General features: G+C 43.9%; 1 protein-coding gene across 4 annotated transcripts in view; it reads left to right on the top strand.

Annotated features, from left to right (window-relative positions):
- The window catches only part of LOC147034766 (DENN domain-containing protein 1B-like), a 75,209-nt gene that overhangs the window by 4,661 nt on the left and 46,435 nt on the right, over positions 1–24,113 (top strand). For 2 of the 4 annotated variants that reach the window (XM_085888535.1, XM_085888525.1), the window contains exons 3-5: positions 5,290–5,333; positions 5,476–5,525; positions 13,729–13,878. In XM_085888535.1, the coding sequence (XP_085744661.1) occupies positions 5,290–5,333; positions 5,476–5,525; positions 13,729–13,878 (244 nt within the window). The remainder of the gene's footprint in view (positions 1–5,289; positions 5,334–5,475; positions 5,526–13,728; positions 13,879–24,113) is intronic. The other 2 variants (XM_085888540.1, XM_085888550.1) reach the window with 2 other exon arrangements.

The following is a 24,113-nucleotide window of genomic DNA, read 5'->3' as shown; positions in this document are numbered from 1 at the left end:
TTCATTGGTTGTAGTAGTGCTTTGAATCTCAGCCTGGTGTTGGCACAGTGGTTAGGGCAGTAGCTTGGGACCCAAAAGGTCCTGAGTTCAAGTCCTGCTGGGACACTGAATTAATATATGTATATGTATGTATGTATATATATATATATATATATATATATATATATATATATATATATATATAAATAAACCAAAGCCTGGTGTTGGCTTAGTGGTTAGGGTGGCGGCTTGGGATCCCGGTGTCTTGAGTTCAAGCCGCGTTGGCTGCTGAATTAACACCAGGGGGTTGACTCAGCCTGTCATCCTTCCGAGGTCGGCGAAATGAGTGCCAGTTTTACTGGGCCCGGTGTATGCCCCGGTTAGAATAGGTGTACCATATCCCTGTGTGTCGTAAGAGGCGACCAGGGTTGCTTCAGGAAGGGCATCCGGCGTAAAAACCTATGCCAAATCATTATGCGGACAACAAAACGAATTTCCATACCGGATCGGTCGAGGCCCGGGTTACCAACGACCGCCACTCGTACCGGTGGTCAGCAGGGTACCAGTGGAAATTGTGCTACTGCTGGGTGAAGGAGGAGAAGGAGACGGGGAAGGCGAGTCCGGAGGCAGTGGGAGAGGGGGAAGGGTAGAAGTGTGGAGGTGAGAGTTGGAACTCTGAATGTTGGGACGATAACTGGCAAAGGGCAAGAGTTGGTTGATATGATGGAGAGAAGAAAGGTGGACATACTGTGTGTACAAGAGACCAAGTGGATGGGGAGTAAGGCTCGGAGCATTGGAGGTGCTTTCAAACTGTTCTACCATGGTGTGAATGGGAGGAGAAATGGTGTCGGGGTAATCCTGAAGGAAGATCATGTCAAGAGGGTATTGGAGGTGAGGAGAGTGTCTGACCGAGTGATGAGTGTGAAGTTGGAAATTGAAGGGGTGATGATGAATGTCATCAGTGCATATGCCCCACATATGGGGTGTGAGATGGAATATAAAGAAGATTTCTGGAGTGAGTTCAATGAAGTGGTGGAGAGTGTATCCAAGGATGAAAGAGTGGTGATTGGAGCAGATTTCAATGGGCATGTTGGGGAAGGGAATTAAGAGGATGAGGAGATGATGGGTAAGTACGGTCTCAACAAGAGAAATGTGGAAGGGAAATGGTGGTAGAGTTTGCAAAAAGAATGGAAATTTCAGTTGTAAATAAGTATTTCAAGAAAAAGTAGAAACACAGGGTCACATGCAAGAGTGGAGGAAAGTGCACACAGGTGGATTACATCTTAAGCAGGAGATGCAACCTTAAAGAGATTAGTGACTGTAAGGTGGTGGCAGGGGAGAGTGCAGCTCGACAGCATTGATTGGTGGTCTGTAGGATGACTTTAGAGGTGAGGTTGAGGAAGAGAGTGAGGGCTGAACCAAGGACCAGATGGTGGAAGCTGAAGGAGGAAGACTGTTGTGTGAAATTTATGGAGGAGGTGAGACAGGCGTTGGATGGTGGTAAAGATGGGTGGGATGATTGGGCAACTACAGCAGAAGTGGTGAGGGAGATAGCTAGGAAGGTACTTGGTGTGACATCTGGACAGAGGAAGGAAGATAAGGAGACTTGGTGGTGGAATGAGGAAGTACAGGAAAATATAAGGAAGAAGGGGTTGGCGAAAAAGAAGTGGGATCGTCAGAGAGATGAAGAAAGTAGGCAGGAGTACAAGGAGTGGCGTCGAAAGGCAAAAAGAGAGGTGGCAAAGGCATATGACGAGCTGTATGAGAAGTTGGATACAAAAGAAGGGGAAAAGGATTTATACCGATTGGCAAGACAGAGGGACCGAGCTGGGAAGGATGTGCTGCAGGTTAGGGTGATGAAGGATGCAAATGGGAATGTGCTGACGAGCGAGGAGAGTGTGTTGAGAAGGTGGATGGAGTACTTTGAGGAGCTGATGAATGAAGAAAATGAGAGAGAGAGAAAGTTGGAAGAGGTGGAGATAGTGAATCTGGAAGTGGGGTGGATCAGCAAGGATGAAGTGAGGACTGCTATGAAGAGGATGAAAAGTGGAAAGGCGGTTGGCCCAGATGGTATACCAGTGGAGGCATGGAAGTGTTTAGGAGAGATGGCAGTGGGGTTGTTAACCAGATTGTTTAATAAAGTCTTGGAAAGTGAGAGGATGCTGGAGGAGTGGAGATTAAGTGTACTGGTTCCGATTTTCAAGAATAAGGGTGATGTGCAGAGCTGTGGAAATTACAGAGGGATAAAGTTGTTAAGCCACACCATGAAGTTGTGGGAAAGAGTAGTGGAAGCTCGGTTGAGAGGAGAGGTGTGACGATCTGTGAGCAGCAATATGGGTTTATGCCAGGAAAGAGCACCACTGATGCGATGTTTGCTTTGAGAATGTTGATGGAGAAGTATAGGGAAGGCCAGAAGGAGTTCCATTGTGTGTTTTGTGGATTTGAAGAAAGCTTATGATAGGGTGCCAAGAGAGGAGTTGTGGCATTGTATGAGGAAGTCGGGAGTGGTGGAGAAGTATGTGAGGATCGTGCAGGATATGTATGAGGACAGTGTGACAGCGGTGAGGTGTGCGGTAGGAATGACGGACCGGTTTAAGGTAAAAGTGGGATTGCACTAAGGATCCACTCTGAGCCCTTTCCTGTTTGCAATGGTGATTGACAGGTTGACGGACGGGATCAGACTGGAGTCTCCATGGACTATGATGTTCGCGGATGACATCATGATCTGTAGGGAGCAGGCTGAGGCGAGCCTCGAGAGGTGGAGGTACGCACTGGAGAGAAGGGGAATGATAGTCAGATGGAGTACATGTGCGTAAATGAGAGGGAGGGTAGTGGTATGGTGCAGTTGCAAGGAGTTGAGTTGGGGAAGGTGGATGGGTTTAAATACTTGGGATCAACTGTCCAAAGTAATGGAGAGTGTGGGAGTGAAAAAGAGAGTGCAGGCAGGATTGAGTGGTTGGAGAAGAGTTGCAGGAGTGATTTGTGACAGAAGGGTAGCTGCAAGAGTGAAGGGGAAAGTATATAAGACGGTAGTGAGACCAGCTATGTTGTATGGTTTGGAGGCGGTGGCGCTAACAAAAAGACAGGAAGTGGAGCTAGAGGTGGCAGAGTTAAAGATGCTGCGATTCTTGTTGGGAGTGACAAGGATGGACAGGATAAGAAATGAGTATATTAGAGGGACAGCACAGGTAGGACAGTTTGGAGACAAAGTGAGAGAGGTAAGATTGAGATGGTTTGGACATGTGCACAGGAGGGAAGGGGAGTATATCGGGAGAAGGATGTTGAAGATGGAGCCGCCAGGCAAGAGGAGAAGAGGAAGGCCAAAGAAGAGGTTCATGGATACGGTGAGGGCGGACATGCGGGTGGTTGGAGTGTCAATGGAAGATGTGGAGGATAGAGCGAAATGGAGACGGTTGATCCACTGTGGCGACCCCTAACGGGAGCTAGCCGAAAGAAGAAGTGAGTGCTTTGAATCTGACTACAGCAACAGTCAGACTTGTCCCACCTAACTTGTATCCCCTTTTCGCTCACCTTATAAAGCCCCTCTCACTCCCGTGCTCCATTTGTCGAACGGCTTGCAAAGTGTTGATATGGAAAGTGATAGAAGCTGCTTGCTCATGGAACACACCCCAGCTTTTGATCCCTTGATTGCTTGCTCCACTTGCCAAGCGAAGTGACTTGGCAAGCAGTTTGCAAAGCTGTTGATACACACGAGCTAGCTTAGCAAATGATGGCAAGCTGCTTGCTAACAGAACGCACCTCAGATGGTATTTGAACAGCAAAGGACTTGCCTTGCGTGGGGTTTTTTTGATTGCTTTATGCAGCTTTCTTTTGCTGGTGTGTGTGTGTGTGTGTGTGTGTGTGTGTGTGTGTGTGTGTGTGTGTGTGTGTGTGTGTGTGTGTGTGTGTGTGTGTGTGTGTGTGTGTGTGTGTGTGTGTGTGTGTGTGTGTGTGTGTGTTCCGAAGACCACAAGGGGTGAACTACCTTGGGTTACCACCAGACTCCGGAATCACAGACCGCTGGACACTCATAACTTTGATGTGCCGGGTAGCTAATTGACCGTGAACGCCAATAACTCGACCACGTTACTTGTGGTCCTCCGTCTAATACTGTTTACCTCAAGGTCACATGATCTAATTGCCAGGGGACATGTTCTCGGTATGCACTTGCTCAAACCGGATCACCTTATCAGATAAGATGCAGCCGAGCGGAACTGCCAAACGCGTACCGGCTGGGAAACGGATTGCTTGGGAATAACGTCCTGGATAAACGAGGGTGCAAGCCATGCTGGACCAATGGGAGAAAACATGAAAACGAGCTGGGACCATTTCTATACAAAGCATTTATTTACAATCAAGCGAGGAAAGGTATGTGGCACATTGAATGGGGTTTATTTTATGTACAGCAGGGGATAGCAAGGAATTTGTGGGATGTGGCAAGAGACAAGCAATCTTACAAAAGCAGATGGCAGAGTTTTCCCATTATATCTTCTCAAATCTTAATTTATGCTGGGACAGGTACACACACACACACACACACACACACACACACACACACACACACACACACACACACACACACACACACACACACACACACACACACACACACACACACACACACACACACACACACACACACACACACACACACACACACACACACACACACACACACACACACACACACACACACACACACACACACACACACACACACACACACACACACACACACACACACACACACACACACACACATACACACATACACACATACACACATACACACATACACACATACACACATACACACATACACACATACACACATACACACATACACACATACACACATACACACATACACACATACACACATACACACATACACACATACACACATACACACATACACACATACACACATACACACATACACACATACACACATACACACATACACACATACACACATACACACATACACACATACACACATACACACATGTTTAGTTTAATTTTAGGATGTCATGTCTAGACATTGTAAATGTAGAACTTACTTTTTGTTTTTTGTTAATAAATTGGGTTTTAAATTTATTTACTTTTACCACATGATGTCTCCCTTCCCCTGCCTCTCACCCCCAAATTTTCACCCTTTTCTTGGCTGTTACTCCTACCACCACCACCACACCAACAATGGTGCACATGTTACCAGGTGGTTTGGTGTGTGCAAGATGAGCTAAATGGCCTTTTCCCATACTTTGTTGTGTGTGTGAGATTTTATTTTTGGGTGTGTCTGCCTTTCAGAATCTCAAGTACTGTGGAAGTATCCTCCAGATTACAGTGATCAGGTGGGGAACTGCTTGCTATGTTGGCTGATTGAATTTGGTTAATACTAATAACAGGATTTGAAAATTTATTTCTGGTTTTAGTCAGAAGTTGGAAGACTTTAAGTGAAATTTTTATTTTATTGACACCTGTTTCTCACTGCAGGAAGTTCTGAATGCTGTGCCCAAGTTCTGCTTCCCATTCGATACAAGCAGGTTGTATAATGTTCTTGGGATTGGGGTGGGAAAAGATTAAATTGATTTATGAGACAATGTCAGGGAGTGTTAAGCAAAGCAACATTGGAAGTTGGACTTTATAATGGTGATACGACAGTTGGTAATAACTGGAAGGGCACTCATTAGAGCGCAAACCTCCGCCACGCAATGCCTGATCCACAAGAACATATCGGTGCCCAATACATTTTTGAAATATCATGCTCTATTTCGTTTTTGGCCCTCTATCTCAATGGTGAAGAATCACTTAAAAAAATTCCAGTAGTTGGATCCAGATCTGGATCTTCACTAAAATCTAATCAGCTCATCCTTGTCACACACCCAACTGGGCCACCAAATTTCATCCGAATCATCTGTCCACGACGTTTTGAGATATCCTGCACACAAACAAACAGACAGCCAGCGGTGAAAACATAACCTCCTTCCACCTTTGGTGGTGGAGGTAATAAGTAGCCTATCCTTGAAATACTATTTATAACCAATTTTGATAAGTTAAATGGCACTTTTTATGCACCATTTTGATAAAACCAAAGCAAGAAAAAGATTTTGTTCCATCAGAGTTGAATTCTGCACACCACTCCCAAATCGGCCAACCTGTATAGCCACTTGCATCCATTTGGAAACTCGTTCAATTTGACTTTGAATGCAGCATATGCATGTTCATCCATCTTTGTTCAGAATACCACCTTTGTGCAAGTCACCAATACATGACAAAATACTGATTATCAGAATAAAGTGTGTTGTAGTTGCAATAGCTTCTTGTTTCTATCACTTCTGAAAGCAGACCAAGCGAGTATTTCGGAGCATTGCAACGATGTTGCCACCTTTCTGTGGTTTAGTCTTTTATATCAGACTGGATTTACTTTTACTGACGCAAACATTTAAGTGCTACAACTGAATATTACTTTTAAATGGATATAAAATTGAGTATTGTGGAAGAGCACGTGGACAAAACCTAAAAAGGCAATGTATTAATAGTGGGGCCACATTGGATCCGAAGGAGAGAGGGGATGGGAGGAAACATTAAATCTGCAAGTAAGAGGTATGGTTGACGGCGATAGAAACATGATTGTAAGTTTGGGGATTTGTTGGTGAAACGACTCAGGATTTGTCACTAAATTGTGCTGCCATGATTTTATGCCTTTCCACATCAGTTGATGTTCTCAAATGGACTATCTTTTCATTGAGACACAGCACCAATGATGGTGGCAGGGAGTTTTCCCAGTTGAATGGCGCATGACCTCGGCTGCCAAAAGCAAGTGGAAATTGTTTAGCTTGTATACATGTAAGCGTTTCTTGCGTCTCTGTATAATTGTCGCCAAATTGCAATGGGCTCATCAACAGAACTCTCTGTGACCTATGTTACATGAAGCTGTCACCATGGTCTGGTGTTGGCTTAATGGTTCGGGTGGTGGGCTTTGGATCCTAGGGTCCTGAGTTAAAATCCTGCTCAGCTGTTGAATTAATACCAGGTGGGGTTAACTCGACCTGTCATCCTTCCGAAGTCGGCAAAAATGAGTGCCAGCATGCTGGTATACTGTGTCGGAGTGGCGACCCATCCAGGACTGTGCCCAATAACCAAGGAGACTGCTTAAGCAGCACCAACGCTCTGCACAGAGTATAGTCCCAATCTCCTCCTCCTCCACCATTGCCTGGGGATGAAACTATTTTGATTGACACTGACATAACCAAAGGCCCAATGGAGATGCTGTCTCTCGAAAACGTGTCTTTTAGTGCAAGAAATGTCCAGATTCTCACTTTGCCCCCTCTGTAATATGTTTTGAGGCTCAACTGAGTGGAAAGATGTTCTGCTCATGAACATGACTAGCCCTGTAGTGTGGAGGGCATTGAAAGGCACCTTTGTTATTTTCTTTTTCTTCTTCCTTGTATTTGACCGAGTGCAGGCCCTTTGGCTTCTTCGGCATCTACTTCTTTTTGATACATTGTAGGTGTTTTCCTCTGTGTCCAGTATTCTCCGATGTCTTCCTCGTCGTCTTTCCTATTAGTTTCCATTTGATTTTTGTCTTCAAAATGACCTTCCCCCTCATCTGTCCCAAATGGATCTTTGGTCTTCTGTGTATATGACTGACTGTGCTATTTGTTTCACCAACTACTTGCAACAAACACCTTCATTTGTCTGTCCAGCTCATCTTTTACATTCTTCTCCATATCCACATTTCAAAAGCCTCCAACTTCTTGATATCGTCTTTCCTTAATGTCCACGTCTTGGATGTATGCAGAACTATGCACCACACAAGTATTGGCAAGTCATTCACTTAATTGCAGATTGGTCTTGCTGATGAGCATCTACTTTTTTGAAGGCCACCTTTCCCACGCCAATTTTCATCTGTATTTCTTTGATACTTGTAAGATACTTGAAGCTGGACACTTGCTCCAATTATTTAATGTTGATCTTCCTTTGGAATAGCCTGCCTTGATGTCTAGAGATACTCATGACCATAAAGGTTTATTATTGTCGATTTGTCATCCCTCTTGCTTCGGAGGGGACAATTTGATTCCCTTTTGGGCACCGACACTGAATAGATAGGTCACCGACACCTGATTGATTATGCCTGGTGTTGGCTTAATGGCTAGGGTGTTGGGATTGGGATCATAGGGTCCTGAATTCAAATCCTGCTCGGCTGTTGAATTAATACCAGGTGGGGTTCACTCGGCCTGTTATCCTTCTGAGGTTGACAAAATGAGTACCAACTTACTGGAATGATTGAGCCATTCGAGTATCCTGCGTCAGTGTTGACCCGTCCAGGGTTATGCACAATAGCCCAGGAGGCCAACACGGCAGCACCAACGCTCTGTACAGAATCTGGTCCGAATGGATGGATGGACCTGATTGATTTAACCATCTTGCTTCCAACTCTCACCTCTGCATCCATGTCCTCAATAGATTTCCTCATGATTGCTTCAGTATGTACATTGAAAAGGACTGGTGATACTGGGCAGTATTGACCAATTCACTGTCCACCTGTTTCTGGACCCATCACCTCATTTCTATCTCTCAACTGCTGTTTGTCTCATGTCCCATTTAACAAGGTGCCAGTCTTTTCAATCTATTCCAATCCCTGTCAGTAAGTCCATATGCTAGGTTCCGTTAGCTTTGGCAGAGGCCTTTTCATGGTCAATTGGACCATGAGGTTCCAAGCATTATTTATTAATGCACATTCCTGCCGATTGCCTCTTTGGTAGAACAACCTTTATCGACGCCGAACTGGTCTTCATCGATGTACGCTTTTGTAGATGTAACCAAACGAAGATGGCAATTGTAATCATCATACCATTTTAAAGCCATTTTTCCCTGAGCAGGGTTTAGCTTTTGCGGGCACCAATCATGGTTCCCTTCTTGTGGAAATATTTTTATGGCCGGATGCCCTTCCTGACCCCAACCCTTTAGTCGCCTTCGACACGCAGGGATAATTACCAGTACACTGGTGCTGATTTTGCCGACCTCGGAAGGATGACAGGCTGAGTCAACCCCCCTGGTGTTGATTCAGTGGCCAACGGGGCTCGAACTCAGGACCCCGAGGATCCCAAGCCACCACCCGAACCACTAAGCCATCACCAGGTTTGAAGATGGCAATTGTATTGGTCTCAAATATGCATTATTATTTGAACTTGCAGACTATCTTTTTGTATTGTATGGCACTTTTACAGGCTGGAGTGATTTGTGCAGTTTAAAAGGTGAAAGCACAGTATATTGAGGTGTATATCTGAGGAGCAGAACTGTTGGGAGAAATTGTCGGTTGATTGTTTCTGCCCAAATTTTGTTGTTTCCACCTCCAAAACTGTTATTTCGTTTACAGCCCACCCATAACCACAAGCAATTTTGAAGACTTTAGCTGCATATGCTGGGAACTAATCACATGGATACCCAGCCAAAGACGAAATTTGGACCAGGTGAAGCTGAGTGGATTACATTGTCTCCTGCTCCAAATACAGACTAAAACCATCAGTTGTAATTGAGCAATTATCCATCAATAAGCGGAATCGTCAATGTGGGAAAGATGGTGGGAACACTGAGTACACTTAGCCTTAAAGATAATTTATTTGACGCAGGACAGAATGAATGAGACAGAATGCCAGAAAGAATGCACTACAAACTGGAATGTCACTCAATGAGCACATCGTCTCACCTTGCGCACTCATTCTGAACAAAAACACCATTATAAACTGACCACGCTGCAATTATGGCCCATATACCCATATTATCCGTGCACCCTATTATGTCGCATACATTGCCATTATCCATAGTTTTATTGATTATTACGTCCGGCACCGAAGGTGGAAGGAGGTTATGTTTTCAACCCTTTTTGTCTGTGTGCAGGATATCTCAAAAAGTTGTGGACAGGTTGGGTGTGTGATAAGGATGAATTGAATTGATTTGATTTCAGATCCGTATACGAGAATGATTTTTTTTTTTTTTTTTTGTGATGCATCACCATTGAAAGTGCCAAAAACGATGTATAGCATGTTATTTCAAAAATGTATTGGGCCTAATTGTGGTGGAGGTATGCGCTCCACCAAGTGCCCTTCTAGTTAGGATATTTGATCACATTTTTGTACCTTTAAGCTAAATTGTGTCTGAAGACTAATGAAAAAAATTATAATTGTATTCCCTATGAAGTTTCGCATTGCTCTTCAGTGGTTATGGAGTTGTTTGTTTTTGTTCTTCCTTTTAATCCAATATGGCCCCCACACCACGTGACTGACATCATTAATTCAGTTCTTCACTCACTGTATCGTAGATCAGATATAAATTTTCAGATTTTTTTGGATAAGGATTTAGATTCGACCAATTATGGCTGGTATACAACTGCACTGGTGGATGTCATCTTTATCATCCTGTAAAAACCAACGGGGAGTTTGACATATGCCAAGTTTCAAAAAAAATTGTTGAGTGGTTTTGGAGATGTCCAATTTTTTTTTCTTTCATCCAATACCTATGACATCAGAGTTGGCAATAAAATGTTCTCCATGGGGGGGGGGGGAGTCCAATATTTAGTTTTACATCGATTGGACAAGTGGTTGCAGAGAAAATAATTTTAAACTGGGGGAAAAAAAGTGTATGTGTGTATGTATATATATATATATATATATATATATATATATATATATATATATATATATATATATATATATATATATATATATATATATATATATAATATGTTGGACCTCAACATTTGTGGGAAATACGTTCCTGAAAAATGTAGGGGCATTGTTTCAATGGGGGAAAGGGGTAGTTTCCTGGCGGTTCGTGATTCATGAAGGTAAATCAAAAGTTTAGTGAATACGCCCTTGAATGTGTGAAGCATCGGGCCGCAAATGTAGAAGCAGGTCAGAAAATCCGCGAATCCGCAAAGCACAGTGTACTAAATGTAGAAGCAGGTTACATTTATTGTGTGTGTGTGATGTATATGTATATATATATATATATATATATATATATATATATATATATATATATATATATATATATATATATATATATATATATATTGTTGTGGAAATGACCCTTGGTATGCTACTAAATATAGGATTAGCTCAGATCCCCCATTAAATGCATGTTTAGCCAGGCTGTTCGGTAAAATGGACGTTACATGTGTGTCGGGAGGTGTCACAGGCTGTTATTTGTTTGTGCAGTGGTGGTGTGCCGAGGGCTTCTTCTTCTTTCCTCTCTCCGGACGAGGCCCCGCCCAGTCGGCTGAGAGGGAGTGGACAAAAAGAGGAAGTGAAACTAAGGGGAGGAGTTTGTTGGCTTCGAAAAGGGGAGGAGCCGGTGGGCAGCGAATGGAGACCTCCTTGGAGTAGTTCAGTTTGGGGGAACAGTCGTTTTTGAGGCGTGCTCGGGCTTCGAGGTGAGAAGGAAAGGAAAAGGTGGAAAATAACTGAGAGGACCTGGCTGCTGTGTGAGTCTGGAGTCTGCTTCGACAGGAGGTGATCGACAGGTTCCACCTGCGTCAAACGACGGAGCCTCTGACTGTCCCGACTCACTTCACGGCTCTGACGTTTTGGAATCCCATGGACCCAGCCTGTCAGAGCCCGGCACCCAGATTTGGCCTTGTCTGGTGAACCGGCCAGGCCTGGACTGGTATGCTGGACCTTGTGAGAAACCAGCTGGAGCCCACCGTCGATCTGGCGGTCTTGTGCCGTCGACCTTGCGCGGGGTGTGAGCGCGCGGAGGCCGTGTGCGGTGCAAAAAAGGAGGGTGAGCGCCATCTTGCCACGCGGCGTGCTTGAACTTGGGGGCTCAAATCCGTGGACATCCGCTTGTTACGAGCGACATTCGTGCTTTTGACACTTTCCTCTCGTCCATGAAACATCACCAAGTACTCTGTCTTGTCTGCATGCTGTCTGTCTTGTCTGCATGTTGTTTAAGGTATATCTCGGTAGGGACCCCCTCAAAACCCGTAATCCGTAGTTCCCTAGTTAAGAAAGGGTTATAGATTGATAAAAAGCAGTCGTGAATATTTTGCTGGTGTTGTGTTCCCCGATGTTCCCCAATAAATCTGGCTGATTCGTATGAAGTTGCCGCTATGGATTAATTTGTGTCGCGTCGAGGAACGATCCGTTCGATTGGTATATAAAACCAAAATGGTTACAGACTGGCAGAAAACGCTCAGCATCTGACAAAACCAGTCTGCAACAGGGGTCTATTTCCCCAACTGGTAAGGTCCAGGGGTACGTTGGTATCGCGATTGAAGACGCGTGACCCGAGGCCTGGGCCGAGCCAGCCAGCGTTATAAACCCCGGAGACTGCGGTGGTGAGGGTGGCGCCAACAGTCGGGTGAGAATCCAGCCACCCCGGATCCGTAACAATATATATATATATATATATATATATATATATATATATATATATATATATATATATATACATACAATAACTCAGTTAGAATAACAATTGGCAGTCTTGCAACCCCTTAGTGGTGAGGCTAATAAACACTATACCTGACAATAAGGAAACTAACCCTGACTATGGGCCCACACACAACTATTCACACTGAACCGGATGAGTGTCGAAAGTAGCAGTACAAAGCCCCGTGTTGAATACAGGAAGTTCATGAGGGCAGAACATCTCAGCTGGAATGTTGCCAGTGTCCAGGAGCGACTCCAAAGGGAGCAGTCTCATGATTGGTAAAATAGTACCTTTATAGCCTCCTGCCTTGACCTGAAGGCACCATCATTACTGCAGCTTCTGCCTATGGGTGGTGCCAACCCTGGGTCATTGGTTTCCATAGCTTCCAAGCAGTGTGGGCCAAAGGCGCTTTGCCTCGATTTCTCCAATCAGTGTGGCCATGCGGTAGGTTCTACCCCCAAATCGTGGACCTGCGCCTCTTCTTCTTACCCACCCAAAAGGGAAAAGCTTCCATAGATTATGTTGGACTTGTTTAAGTGATGTTTTCGGATCAGGTGTTGATTATTTAGGGCCAAAACTTCAAAAATGCTGATACTTCTTTGTTGTGTAATACTGTCGTTTTCACATTCTTCTTTTTTTCAAATTGCAAGAAATAGATTCAATATTTCAGTTAACTTTCTCTGTAAATTTACAGATTTTGGTGGATCTGTAAGCTGTGCTTTTTGAAGACGAGTTTGCTTAAAAAGGAAAGAAAAAAAATCAGTTATTTCAAAGCTTGGTCATTCTTTGCATTGAATTATGCATGCTTAAATGGAAATGTGAACATGTGTATCCATTTTGCTTGTTTTCATGGTGAATCACAGCAGGGTCGAAGCCATCATTTTTCCTTCTTGCTTTATGTTAGCAAAGGCAGTGACCGTAGCTGTAGCTGCAAACGACGGTTCTGTGTGCATGTTCAAGGCTACATTGATTCTCCAGTAATAGACATTGATTGTACCACATTAAAATTTGGCTAATCTATTGATGAGCTGTCCTTGTGCTATCTGCTTCTTACTTTTTAGTTGCAAACATTATGTGAATTGATTCGTGCGCCGGCCGCTTGTATGAATTAACACGTGCTCAAATTCCAAAGTGAAAGAGCATATCGGTTGTCAAGCCGATTCAAAATTGACAAAAAAAAAATAATTGTTTTATTGCAGCATATATTTATTTCTATATATATATAATTTTAAATAATCTGATTGTTTGCCTTTGATTATGTAAACTAGCTGAGCACTGCATGATGAAACCTCTCTGGTGTCTAACTCGTAGGCTGACCCCTCCTGGAAACAGCTTCACTTTTGCGCTCACGGGTGATGCAGGTCAGCATCGTTATGGTTACTGCCAAGCAACTACACCCACCAGTGTTCTTTGCTTGCTGAGGTATTCAAACTGTCTGCACTCGTACTTCCATGTTTATCAGTTGAGTCCATTTAATACTCATAGAAGGAATGTGCATGATGATTATTGGGGTTTATTGTTTCAGAGGTGGGGGATAGGGGAGAAACTGGCTTCACTTTCATCAGAAATTGTGCATGAATGGTGCCACCTTATATTTAACCTTTGTCAAACTTGTAAAGGTATGACTTTAGATATACAATTTGGTTATAAGAAGTGCATTAACTTTTTGATTGCAAATTGTTTATTACTAGATTGCTTTTTCCATTAAATCCATTGATGTGCAAATGCCAGAACGTACAATTGTCCCACAGTTGCTCTTCTCTCAGTAGAGGCCATCAATAGTAAATCTACTTTCTCCAGCTCCCTTTGAATTAAAAAAAAAAAAACATTTTTTTATTTTTTTTTAATTTTGCCATGGTTTTCTTTGAGATTTCATACATTAATTTTATGCACGGCTTTTCTTGATTTAAAAAAAAAAAAAAAAAAATCACCCCCTCCCCCCACCCCCTTTCCAATATATTTGCATTTATAGCGAACACATTGAGCTTCATACTTAACGCGTGCACATGAGAGAATAGGAAACGACAACAACAACACAATACCCCTGACGATTTGGAATCCGTGTCGTGGCTATGACCCTTTTGCTTCCAGTTGTTTTTAAACGCTGTGCGGTGTACATACACGATTGGGTTTTATTTCTATCTTGTGAATATTACTTCACGCGTGCACATGCGAGAAGAGGAAACGACAACACAATACCATAGCAATTTGGAATCCATGTGGTTGGCTATGACCCTTTTGCTTCCGTGTTTTTTGTTTTTTTGCTTCTGGTTATTTTTTGTTTCTGGTTTTTGTCATGGGGAATGATGCATGCCGGGAGATAAAGGTATCGTCGGAGACATGAAAGACCCAAATAATATCAGACATGGTGTATATTTCCTCCACTGATTTTAATAAAGATATCTCCCGCATCATCAAAAAATAATTTTTAATCGTGATTTACATGATTTGATCGCTGATCCCGAATCCAGGCCGAAGTAACCGGAAATTAGGTATACAGTTGTGAACAAGTTGTAGGTAAAGTCAGAAGCGAATGTAAGAAGAATTCTACCTTCAATCGAGTATTAATTTTTTTATATGAGATCATGTTCTAGGTGGTGTAGTTGTCGTTGTGAAGGTAATGTTGAGGCATTTTATTTTTTTCAGATGAGATCCTGTTCTAGGCGGTGTAGTTGTTGTTGTGAAGGTAATGTTAAGGTAATATTTATTTTTTCATAGCAAAAAGACTTTAATTTGATATATATATTTAAGACGCGAATGTAAGAAGAATTCTACGTTCGCTTCGAGGCTTTGCCGATTCCATATTAAAGTTGCATCTACCTTATCGATATCTTTATTTACTTTTTAAAAAATTTCTTAATTTAAAAAAATACAACAGCCTCTGTTCATGTCAGAGGTAAATAACAAAAGGTAGCAGGTTTACAAACTACCAAGAGATATTGAGAGGGGTGGTGGGCATGCACAATGAAGGCAGGAGTAATATTGGTCTGGAGAGAGAAATAATGGGCATATGTGGATGTGCAGTGTGAGCCCATGAGGTATTTATATGCAGCACTTTTGAAAGACTGAAATGTGGGAGAGACTATTCCACAATATGTATGGTGTTGGCTTAATGGTTAGGGTGGTGGACTTGGGAATTGAGGATCCTAAGTTTAAATCCCCCTCGGCTGTTCAAATTAATACCAGGGAGGGTTGACTGCCTGTCATCCTTCCAAGGGTGGCAAAAATGAGTGCCGGCTTGCTGGCATCCTGTGTCGGAATGGCGATCTGTCCAGTGTAGTACCCAATAGTCAAGGAGACTGCTCAGGCAGCACCAACGCTCTGCACAGAGTATGGTCCCATTGGATGGATGGATTTCACATTTGGGGAAAACAGGACAAATGAATGCAGGAGGATACCCATATTAAATGTTTGGAGGGTGAGCAGGTGAGGGTTTCTTGAGAAATGCACGATACCTTGGGTGGCTTGGGGAGGACTGAAATAGTATGGGGCAGGAAGATCCAGGCCAGATGCAAGCTTGTATAAAATAGAGCCCACCAACTTGCTGCCAGAATGAGAAGGTCAGTCCTTTGGATTCTGCCACCTGCTTTGATTTCAATGATGGGGAATGCCTGGTTTTTGACTGCTTCAAGAGGAGGAGGAGGAGGAGGAGGAGGACTAGCCCAGAGTGAGCCTGTCTCCATGGAGATCAGTACATATGAGAGCTTTGTATACCATAAGCTTGGTGTGGCTCAGGAGTACCTTTGCTTTATTGGGGAATTCTCAGATGGTGACTAGCCCTTCATGCTTGTTTGGTGATGTATCCTCCCATAAAACGTTAAATCAGATAGATGCCTCGAGTTCCATGGACTGCTGCTCTTCCGGAGAGGTGGATTGTTGGATAGTTTGATTGTTAATATATACAGTACCAGTCACAAGTTTGGACACACCGACTCATTCAAGGGTTTTTCTTTATTTTTACTCTTTTCTACATTGTAAAAAAAAAATAGTGAAGACTTCAAACTATGTAGTAACCAAAATATGTTTCACAAATCAAAGTATATTTTATATTTTCGATTCTTAAAAGTAGCCACCCTTTGCCTTGATGACAGCTTTTCACACTCTTGGCATTCTCTCAACCAGCTTCATGAGGTAGTCACCTGGAATGCTTTTCCAACAGTCTTGAAGGATTTCCCACATATGCTGAGCGCTTGTTGGCTGCCTTTCCTTCACTCTGTGGTCCAACTCATCCCAAACCATCTCAATTGTGTTTAGTTTGGGTCATTGTGGAGGCCAAGTCATCTGATGCAGCAATCCATCACTCTCCTTCTTGGTCAAATAGCCTTTACACAGCCTGGAGGTGTGTTTTGAGTCATTGTCCTGTTGAAAAACAAATGATGGTCCCACTAAGCATAAACCAGATGGGATGACATATCGCTGCAGAATGCTGTGGTAGCCATGCTGGTTAAGTGTGCCTTGAATTCTAAATAAATTGCCGACAGTGTCACCAGCAAAGCACACCCACACCATCATACCTTCTCCTCCATGCTTCATGGTGGGAACCACACATGCAGAGATCATCCGTTCACCTTCTCTGTGTCTCAGACATGGCAGTTGGAAACAAAAATCTAAAATTTGGACTCATCAGACCAAAGGACAGATTTCCACCGGTCTCATATCCATTACTCGTTTCTTGGCCCAAGCAAGTCTCTTCTTATTGATCTCCTTCAGCAGTGGTTTCTTTGCATCAATTCGACCATGAAGGCCTGATTCACACAGTCTCCTCTGAACAGTTGATGTTGAGATGTCTGTTACTTGAACTCTGTGAAGCATTTACTTGGGCTGCAATCTGAGGTGCAATTAATTGGTGATTTCTGAGGCTGGTAGTTCTAATAAACTTATCCTCTGCAATCGAGGTAACTCTCGGTCTTCCTTTCCTGAGGCGGTCCTCATGAGAGCCAGTTTAATCATAGCACTTGATGGTTTTTGCGACTGTGCTTGAAAAAAAACTTTCAAAGTTCTTGAAATTTTCCGGATTGACTGACCTTCATGTCTTAAAGTGATGATGGACTGTCGTTTCTCTTTGCTTCGTTGAGTTGTTCTTGCCATAATATGAATTACTACAGTACAGACAAAATAATGGTCTTTTACCAAATCGGGCTATTTACTGGATACCAACCCTCCCTTGTCACAACACAACTGATTGGCTCAAACGCATTAAGAAGGAAGGAAATTCCACAAATTAACTTTTAACAAGGCACACCTGTTAATGGAAAAGCATTCCAGGTGACTACCTCATGAAGCTGGTTGAGAGAATGCCAAGAGTGTGCAAAGCTGTCATCAAGGCAAAGGGTGGCTACTTTGAAGAATCTAAAATATAAAATGTATTTTAATTTGTTTCATACTTTTTTGGTTTCTACATAAGTCCATATGTGTTATTTCATAGTTTTGATGCCTTCACCGTTATTCTACAATGTAGAAAATAGTAAAAACAAGTGGTGCCAGGCACAACAAATCCTGCCCATTTAAGGCATAAAGTTTTATTTTGGGGATCAAATTTAAATTTGATACATCCTTAACCTGAATGTTGATTATAAGGAATATTTTAGTCTTGGTTTGAAGTCAATTAAACCATTTTTGATGAAGTTATGACTGTAAAATGATTTTGACCTTTCAAGGTCACGTAAGGTCAAATGAAAGCCAATAAAGGACTTGATATATGTCTTCCATAGTAAACACGCATATTCCTAACCTTTTTTGATTTATAATGGAAAATATGTAATTTTGACCGATGACCATGACCCCCAAAACGTCGGACCCTACCGCTCTTCACAAATATGCATTTTTCACTGTAGGAATGGGTAGGATTATAAGTGACAAATGGAATAAGGTTCACTATAAGCTTAGTTTGAAGTAAATCAGATCATTTTTGACGAAGTTATGAGAGGTTGCGGCAGCCATTTTCTGTGGTCAATGTGTACCAGAGTGATATCCCATATCTTGGAAACTAAAAGGCCTGGAACCTTCAATTTGGTGTCTACATATAATTTATTGTTGCAAGAGAGTTCAAAAAAGCATTGTTCATTGTCTCCAACAACTGTGTTCAACATTTTAAAACATGGTGGCCATATTTCTAACCCCATATCTCAGAATCTAAAAGGCCTAGAAACTTCATTTTTTTTTTTTTTGTGTCTACATATCGATCCTTCATTCTGATTTCACATTATACGTTGTAAGGGTCAGAAGAGTCAACATTTTAGACAGAGTAACATATTTACATAATATCACAAAGTACCGGAACCAGAAATCACAACATTACTGGTGCCAGAAATCATCATGTTGCGAGCGCATGTAACATAATTATAACGCATCAGCCTCATGCTTTCACATTGTTGCAAGTATAATATTGTTGTGGTTGTGGCCGGGTTCGAATCCCGCTCCTGACAGTTGTCGCAGGGGTGCTAGGGTTCGAATCCCACTGCCTAAATTCATTGTAGCCAAGCAGTTAACACCGACCAACTTCCAGGAACGGTCAAGCGGTCTTTATTCCTCAGAAACGGACACGCTCATTGGCATGGATTTCAGCGTGCGCTCGAAGGGTACGGCGGATGGCAACACTGCTGTATGGGGGAAGACAACAGAGACCAGTGAGGGCAATAGCGGATGGAGAAAGGAGTACTTGGAATGGAACGGAAAGTTGATTTCTGGAGGAAGGACAGCACGAGGGGGTTTGATCCGTGAACCCCACAACAAAGACAGGAAATGTGGTTTCTTTAAAAGGGAATACATTCAATGAAACACAAATATTTGCACTACCGGTCAAAAGTTTTAGAACACCCCCATTTTTCCAGTTTTTACTGAAATTTAAGCAGTTTAATGTTTCAATGTATTCTGAAATTAAAGCACAGAACAAATAAACAATTGCAGATAATCATGGAATCGTTTTGTTGAGCAAAATTTAATCGAAATTTTTGATTCATCAAAGTAGCCACTTTTGCAGATATAACGACGAACATACTCATGGCATTCCTTCGACAATGGAAATCAAATATTGTTCGGAAAGTTCTTCCCAACACTCTTGCCAGGGGTGCAAATTAACGGTCGCCAATGGCGCCTAACTTTTGTGCTGGGCGGGTACACAATACTGCCTTACCTGCCCGGCTGGCGAATCACCGGTGATTCCTGTTATTTTGTACAATTTGTACTAGCTTTTTTGTACCACACACTACATCCGCAAATCTGGCCAGCACCTCCTCGATCGCTCCAGGCGTGCGGTCTCCCCTGCTCGGTCGCTCCAGGCGTGCGGCCTCCCCTGCTCGGTCGCTCCAGGCGTGCGGCCTGCCCGGCTCGGTCGCTCCAGGCGTGCGGCCTGCCCGGCTCGGTCGCTCCAGGCGTGCGGCCTGCCCGGCTCGGTCGCTCCAGGCGTGCGGCCTGCCCGGCTCGGTCGCTCCAGGCGTGCGGTCTGCCCGGCTCGGTCGCTCCAGGCGTGCGGTCTGCCCGGCTCGGTCGCTCCAGGCGTGCGGTCTGCCCGGCTCGGTCGCTCCAGGCGTGCGGTCTGCCCGGCTCGGTCGCTCCAGGCGTGCGGTCTGCCCGGCTCGGTCGCTCCAGGCGTGCGGTCTGCCCGGCTCGGTCGCTCCAGGCGTGCGGTCTGCCCGGCTCGGTCGCTCCAGGCGTGCGGTCTGCCCGGCTCGGTCGCTCCAGGCGTGCGGTCTGCCCGGCTCGGTCGCTCCAGGCGTGCGGTCTGCCCGGCTCGGTCGCTCCAGGCGTGCGGTCTGCCCGGCTCGGTCGCTCCAGGCGTGCGGTCTGCCCGGCTCGGTCGCTCCAGGCGTGCGGTCTGCCCGGCTCGGTCGCTCCAGGCGTGCGGTCTGCCCGGCTCGGTCGCTCCAGGCGTGCGGTCTGCCCGGCTCGGTCGCTCCAGGCGTGCGGTCTGCCCGGCTCGGTCGCTCCAGGCGTGCGGCCTGCCCGGCTCGGTCTGCTGTCTCCGAAGCCCCCTTGCTAAACACGCTGCGCCTTCAACCCTCCTCTTTTTATCACCGTCTCTGTCCTCTGCCCCCGGGGTGTGTCATCCTCTCCTCCAAACCCGGGAAGGCGGGGCTTCTTCTGTGGGCCTGGCTTGGAATATAAAAACATAGGGAAAATCACAGAAGGTAATCATGTACAGGGGAACTTATTTTTACTCCCTCAGCTAATTTACACCACACCACCCTTCGCGTGGTGACTCGTAACACTTAAGCAGACAGATTCCCTGACTTATTTGCATTGAGGTGCTTCTACCCGTCCACGGACCATGCTACACTATGGAATCCTATCTGTACTATAAAATCAGTTCATCTAACCCCATAATCATAACGATATGTTCAGCGAAAACCAGGGTTTGTATAAAGAAATAGGGGCATTCCATGTCAAGTGTACACACCTTCCCGACACTAATACATCATTTTCTCCCCACATGTTGGTCATTTATTCACTTGGGTGAAAACTCAAAATACCAACATTTAGACCTGTGGGCCCATTTTAGGGGCCCCCCCAAATTTGGGCGCCCCCGGCTGCCCCAGAATCTTCCAGAGGCCATAATCACAGGTTGTAGTGGTCCGATTTGGCTGATCTTGGTATCAAAATGCTCATAATAGCGAGATCTTTCGAATCGCGTAAAGTAAAGTCATTCAAACAGTAATTCAAAAAGTTGTAGTTTGGGGTGCCCTTTGACCTTGGGCTCCTGCTCCCCAGCCAAAGCGATGGTCCCGATTATTATTATTATTATTATTATTATTATTATTTTTTTTTTTTGTGATAATACCCCTTCATACGAGGTGTGTTCAAAAAGTATCCAACCTTAATTTTTCGTGCGTAAACAAATGAGCTCGGGAGGCGTGGTTTGGTGCACGTATGTAGGCGATCCTAATCCGTATGCGTGAATATTTTTTCCGCCTGCAGAAGCTGTCAATCGCGGACAGACCGCCGATGAGTGAGGAAGTGTAAGTGAGTGCCGTCGGATTTTCGTTTTTAATAAAATGACGGATCACTGTGGTCTCATCGCCAGTGATCACTGTGTTGAAGTTGGGATCGCTGTTCACAGTCTCCAGCATGTCCTGTGCGATCTCCAAACGGAGTTGCTTCTGCTCGATCGTTAGCAGCTTTGGCACGAACTTCGCTGAGATTCTCCTTAAGCCCAAATCCTCAGTCACAATGGAATGAACGGATCCAATACTGATGCCCGCCTCGTCTGCAAGTTCTCTGATCGTGATTCAACGATCCTGCATCAGCAGGGTCCTCACTTGGTCAATTACAATCTCATTTCGGGATGTTGAGGGCCTTCCAGAACGTGCTTCACTTTCCACTGATGTGCGACCATCTTTGAAGCGGTTGTACCACTCTTTTGTCTGTGTGGTGCCCATTGCTTCATTCCCGAAGGCCTGTTGAATCTTGCGGATCGTTTCCACTTGGGAATCGCCAAGCTTTACACAAAATTTGATGCAGTAGCGTTGTTCAAGTTTTTCCATCATTTTGTCAAAAACGAAAATCCGACGGCGCTCACTTACACTTCCTCACTCGTCGGCGACTGACAGCTTCTGCAGGTGGGAAAATATTCACGCATACGAATTAGGATCGCCTACATACATGCACCAAACCACGCCTCCCTAGCTTCATTTGTTTACGCATGAAAAATTAAGGTTGGATACTTTTTGAACACACCTCATTTCCTCCAACACCTCAGCATAAATGAAAATGGGATCTCGATGGGTTCAAGTGTGATGATAGTTTTTTGTTCGGGGACTCGGGTGCTGGACCCACAATACATAGCACAATATTTGGACACAAGATTTCCAATACACTTTATCAGTATACAGTATTGTACATAAAATTTTCACATGCACATGCAGGAACTGGAAGTGATACTAGTATGAGTAAGAGTTTTTCCTAGCATATTATAGTCAAGATTTTTTGCCAACCAGTGTTTTATTTGACAGCTGTGTTTCTTTTTTACTGATTGTGTAGGTTCTACCTGCAGCAGTTTTTTGGTTCCACGGAAAGAAGTTTATTAGAAATGTCTAAAATGCAGTGATCTTCAATGTCAGGAAAAAAGGAGCTATTTGCGGGCCCGTTTGGATGAAGAAAATTCACTTTCACTTCATGAGTGTCCTGAAAGGCTTCCATGATGCAGGCAAGCCACCATTTTCCATCTTGGTGCACTGTGACATAACCTGAGAGTTTCCCGTTAAAAGTTGGTGTAGATTTTGAAATAGCTACTTCGATACGGTGTTCCTCGCTAAGGCTGAATTCGTGTACTTGAAGAGCAGTTTCAGAGATAGGGATGAAAGCATAAAGTTTTTTTGAGTTCCAGCTATGGTTTTGGCCGTTTTTAACCTTTCTTCCAGATTTCGTTCTTCCTCGTCATACGCCTCTTGGATCCCGTAACCGAACTTCATTTCATTCAAACCATTTTCAGCAAAGGCAAAAAAATATCTTTAGGAGAAATAATTTGACTGGCGTAAGGTCTACACAGGCTCTCACGTGTTACTTCTCGTTTGACTGTACCTCCCATGCCATCTGAAGGGCCCTTGCCATGACTTGTGGCAAAAAAATGCCATTCTGCGTCAATACCATACTCTGATTTGTGACGACATTGGTTTATGAAGGCTTTGCAATTCTTATATTGGCCAGCGCAACCTTCTGAGAAATAGTAAAGTTTCTTTACATTTCCAAAGCTAGATTTCAAGTGTTCAATGAGCATTCTTTGGAAGAGGTGGACTGGGACAACGTCGTGAGTATTGCATTCTGATATAATCGTGAACGAATCGTGGTTTAATTTGCCATCGTCCGATTTGAAATCGTAAACCCAGGGGTGAATTGTCGCTTGAGAGCAGTTCCAATGGAATCCTTGGGCCGCATCCTGTACGACAAACGAATACTTCTCTGAGAAGTCTCCAATAATGACAAATTCTCCTTCACCGATTTCGTCTTTCTTATTTTTCAGAAACTGAGATTGGGCCTTGGCAATGAAGACGTGTCTCACTAATTTCACCACGCGTTCACAGAATTGATTAATGAATTGTTCCAAAGGCAGGACCATGGAGCTCAGTTCAGATCTGTCGGTGGATGTCCACCGTTTAAACTGAATTTCATCAATATCCTCTAGTTCATAAGCACTCAGTAGCTCGGTTTTGAAGTCTTCAATTGATGGGCAACTTTCACAAGTTCTGAAATAACATGCCGGTTGTGCTGGGTTACAAACTATGCGAGCTATCACATGATGATAGTGAGGAAGTTCGACTATCTGTGGCATTTTAGAACCAAACATCATGAGTTTCACATTTTGATATATCGTACATACACATACACTGTGTGTACCGCCTGAACCGGCCAGGGCACACTCGGAGGGACGGAGCATGGCGAACTTAGCGAATCCAACTTTCAAGCCAGGGTTCTTCTTTTTGAATTTCTGAAACAGTTCCTTGAGATTGTTTAGTACCAGGCGCTTTTGAATTTTGTCTTTTCCATGTTCATTCCTGACCACCACACAGTCCTTTTTTTTCCCGGCATTATTCGGCTCACTTCATCACTTCGGTAAAATTCGGTTACAGCGGATTTCACTTCGTCAGGCAATATTTTACCCTGTTTGGGATTTGGAGATGACAGCATACCATTTTCTTTCTCAATCTTTGGCTTGCACAGCCATTCTTTGGGAGCAACTGAATTAACTCATCATCCCTCTGATG

The sequence above is a fragment of the Eptatretus burgeri genome, chromosome 1, assembly GCF_056783735.1.
Source record: "Eptatretus burgeri isolate ZD-2024b chromosome 1, Ebu_testis_v1, whole genome shotgun sequence".
NCBI lineage: Eukaryota > Metazoa > Chordata > Myxini > Myxiniformes > Myxinidae > Eptatretus > Eptatretus burgeri.
This window is presented reverse-complemented; position numbering and strand designations above follow the sequence as displayed.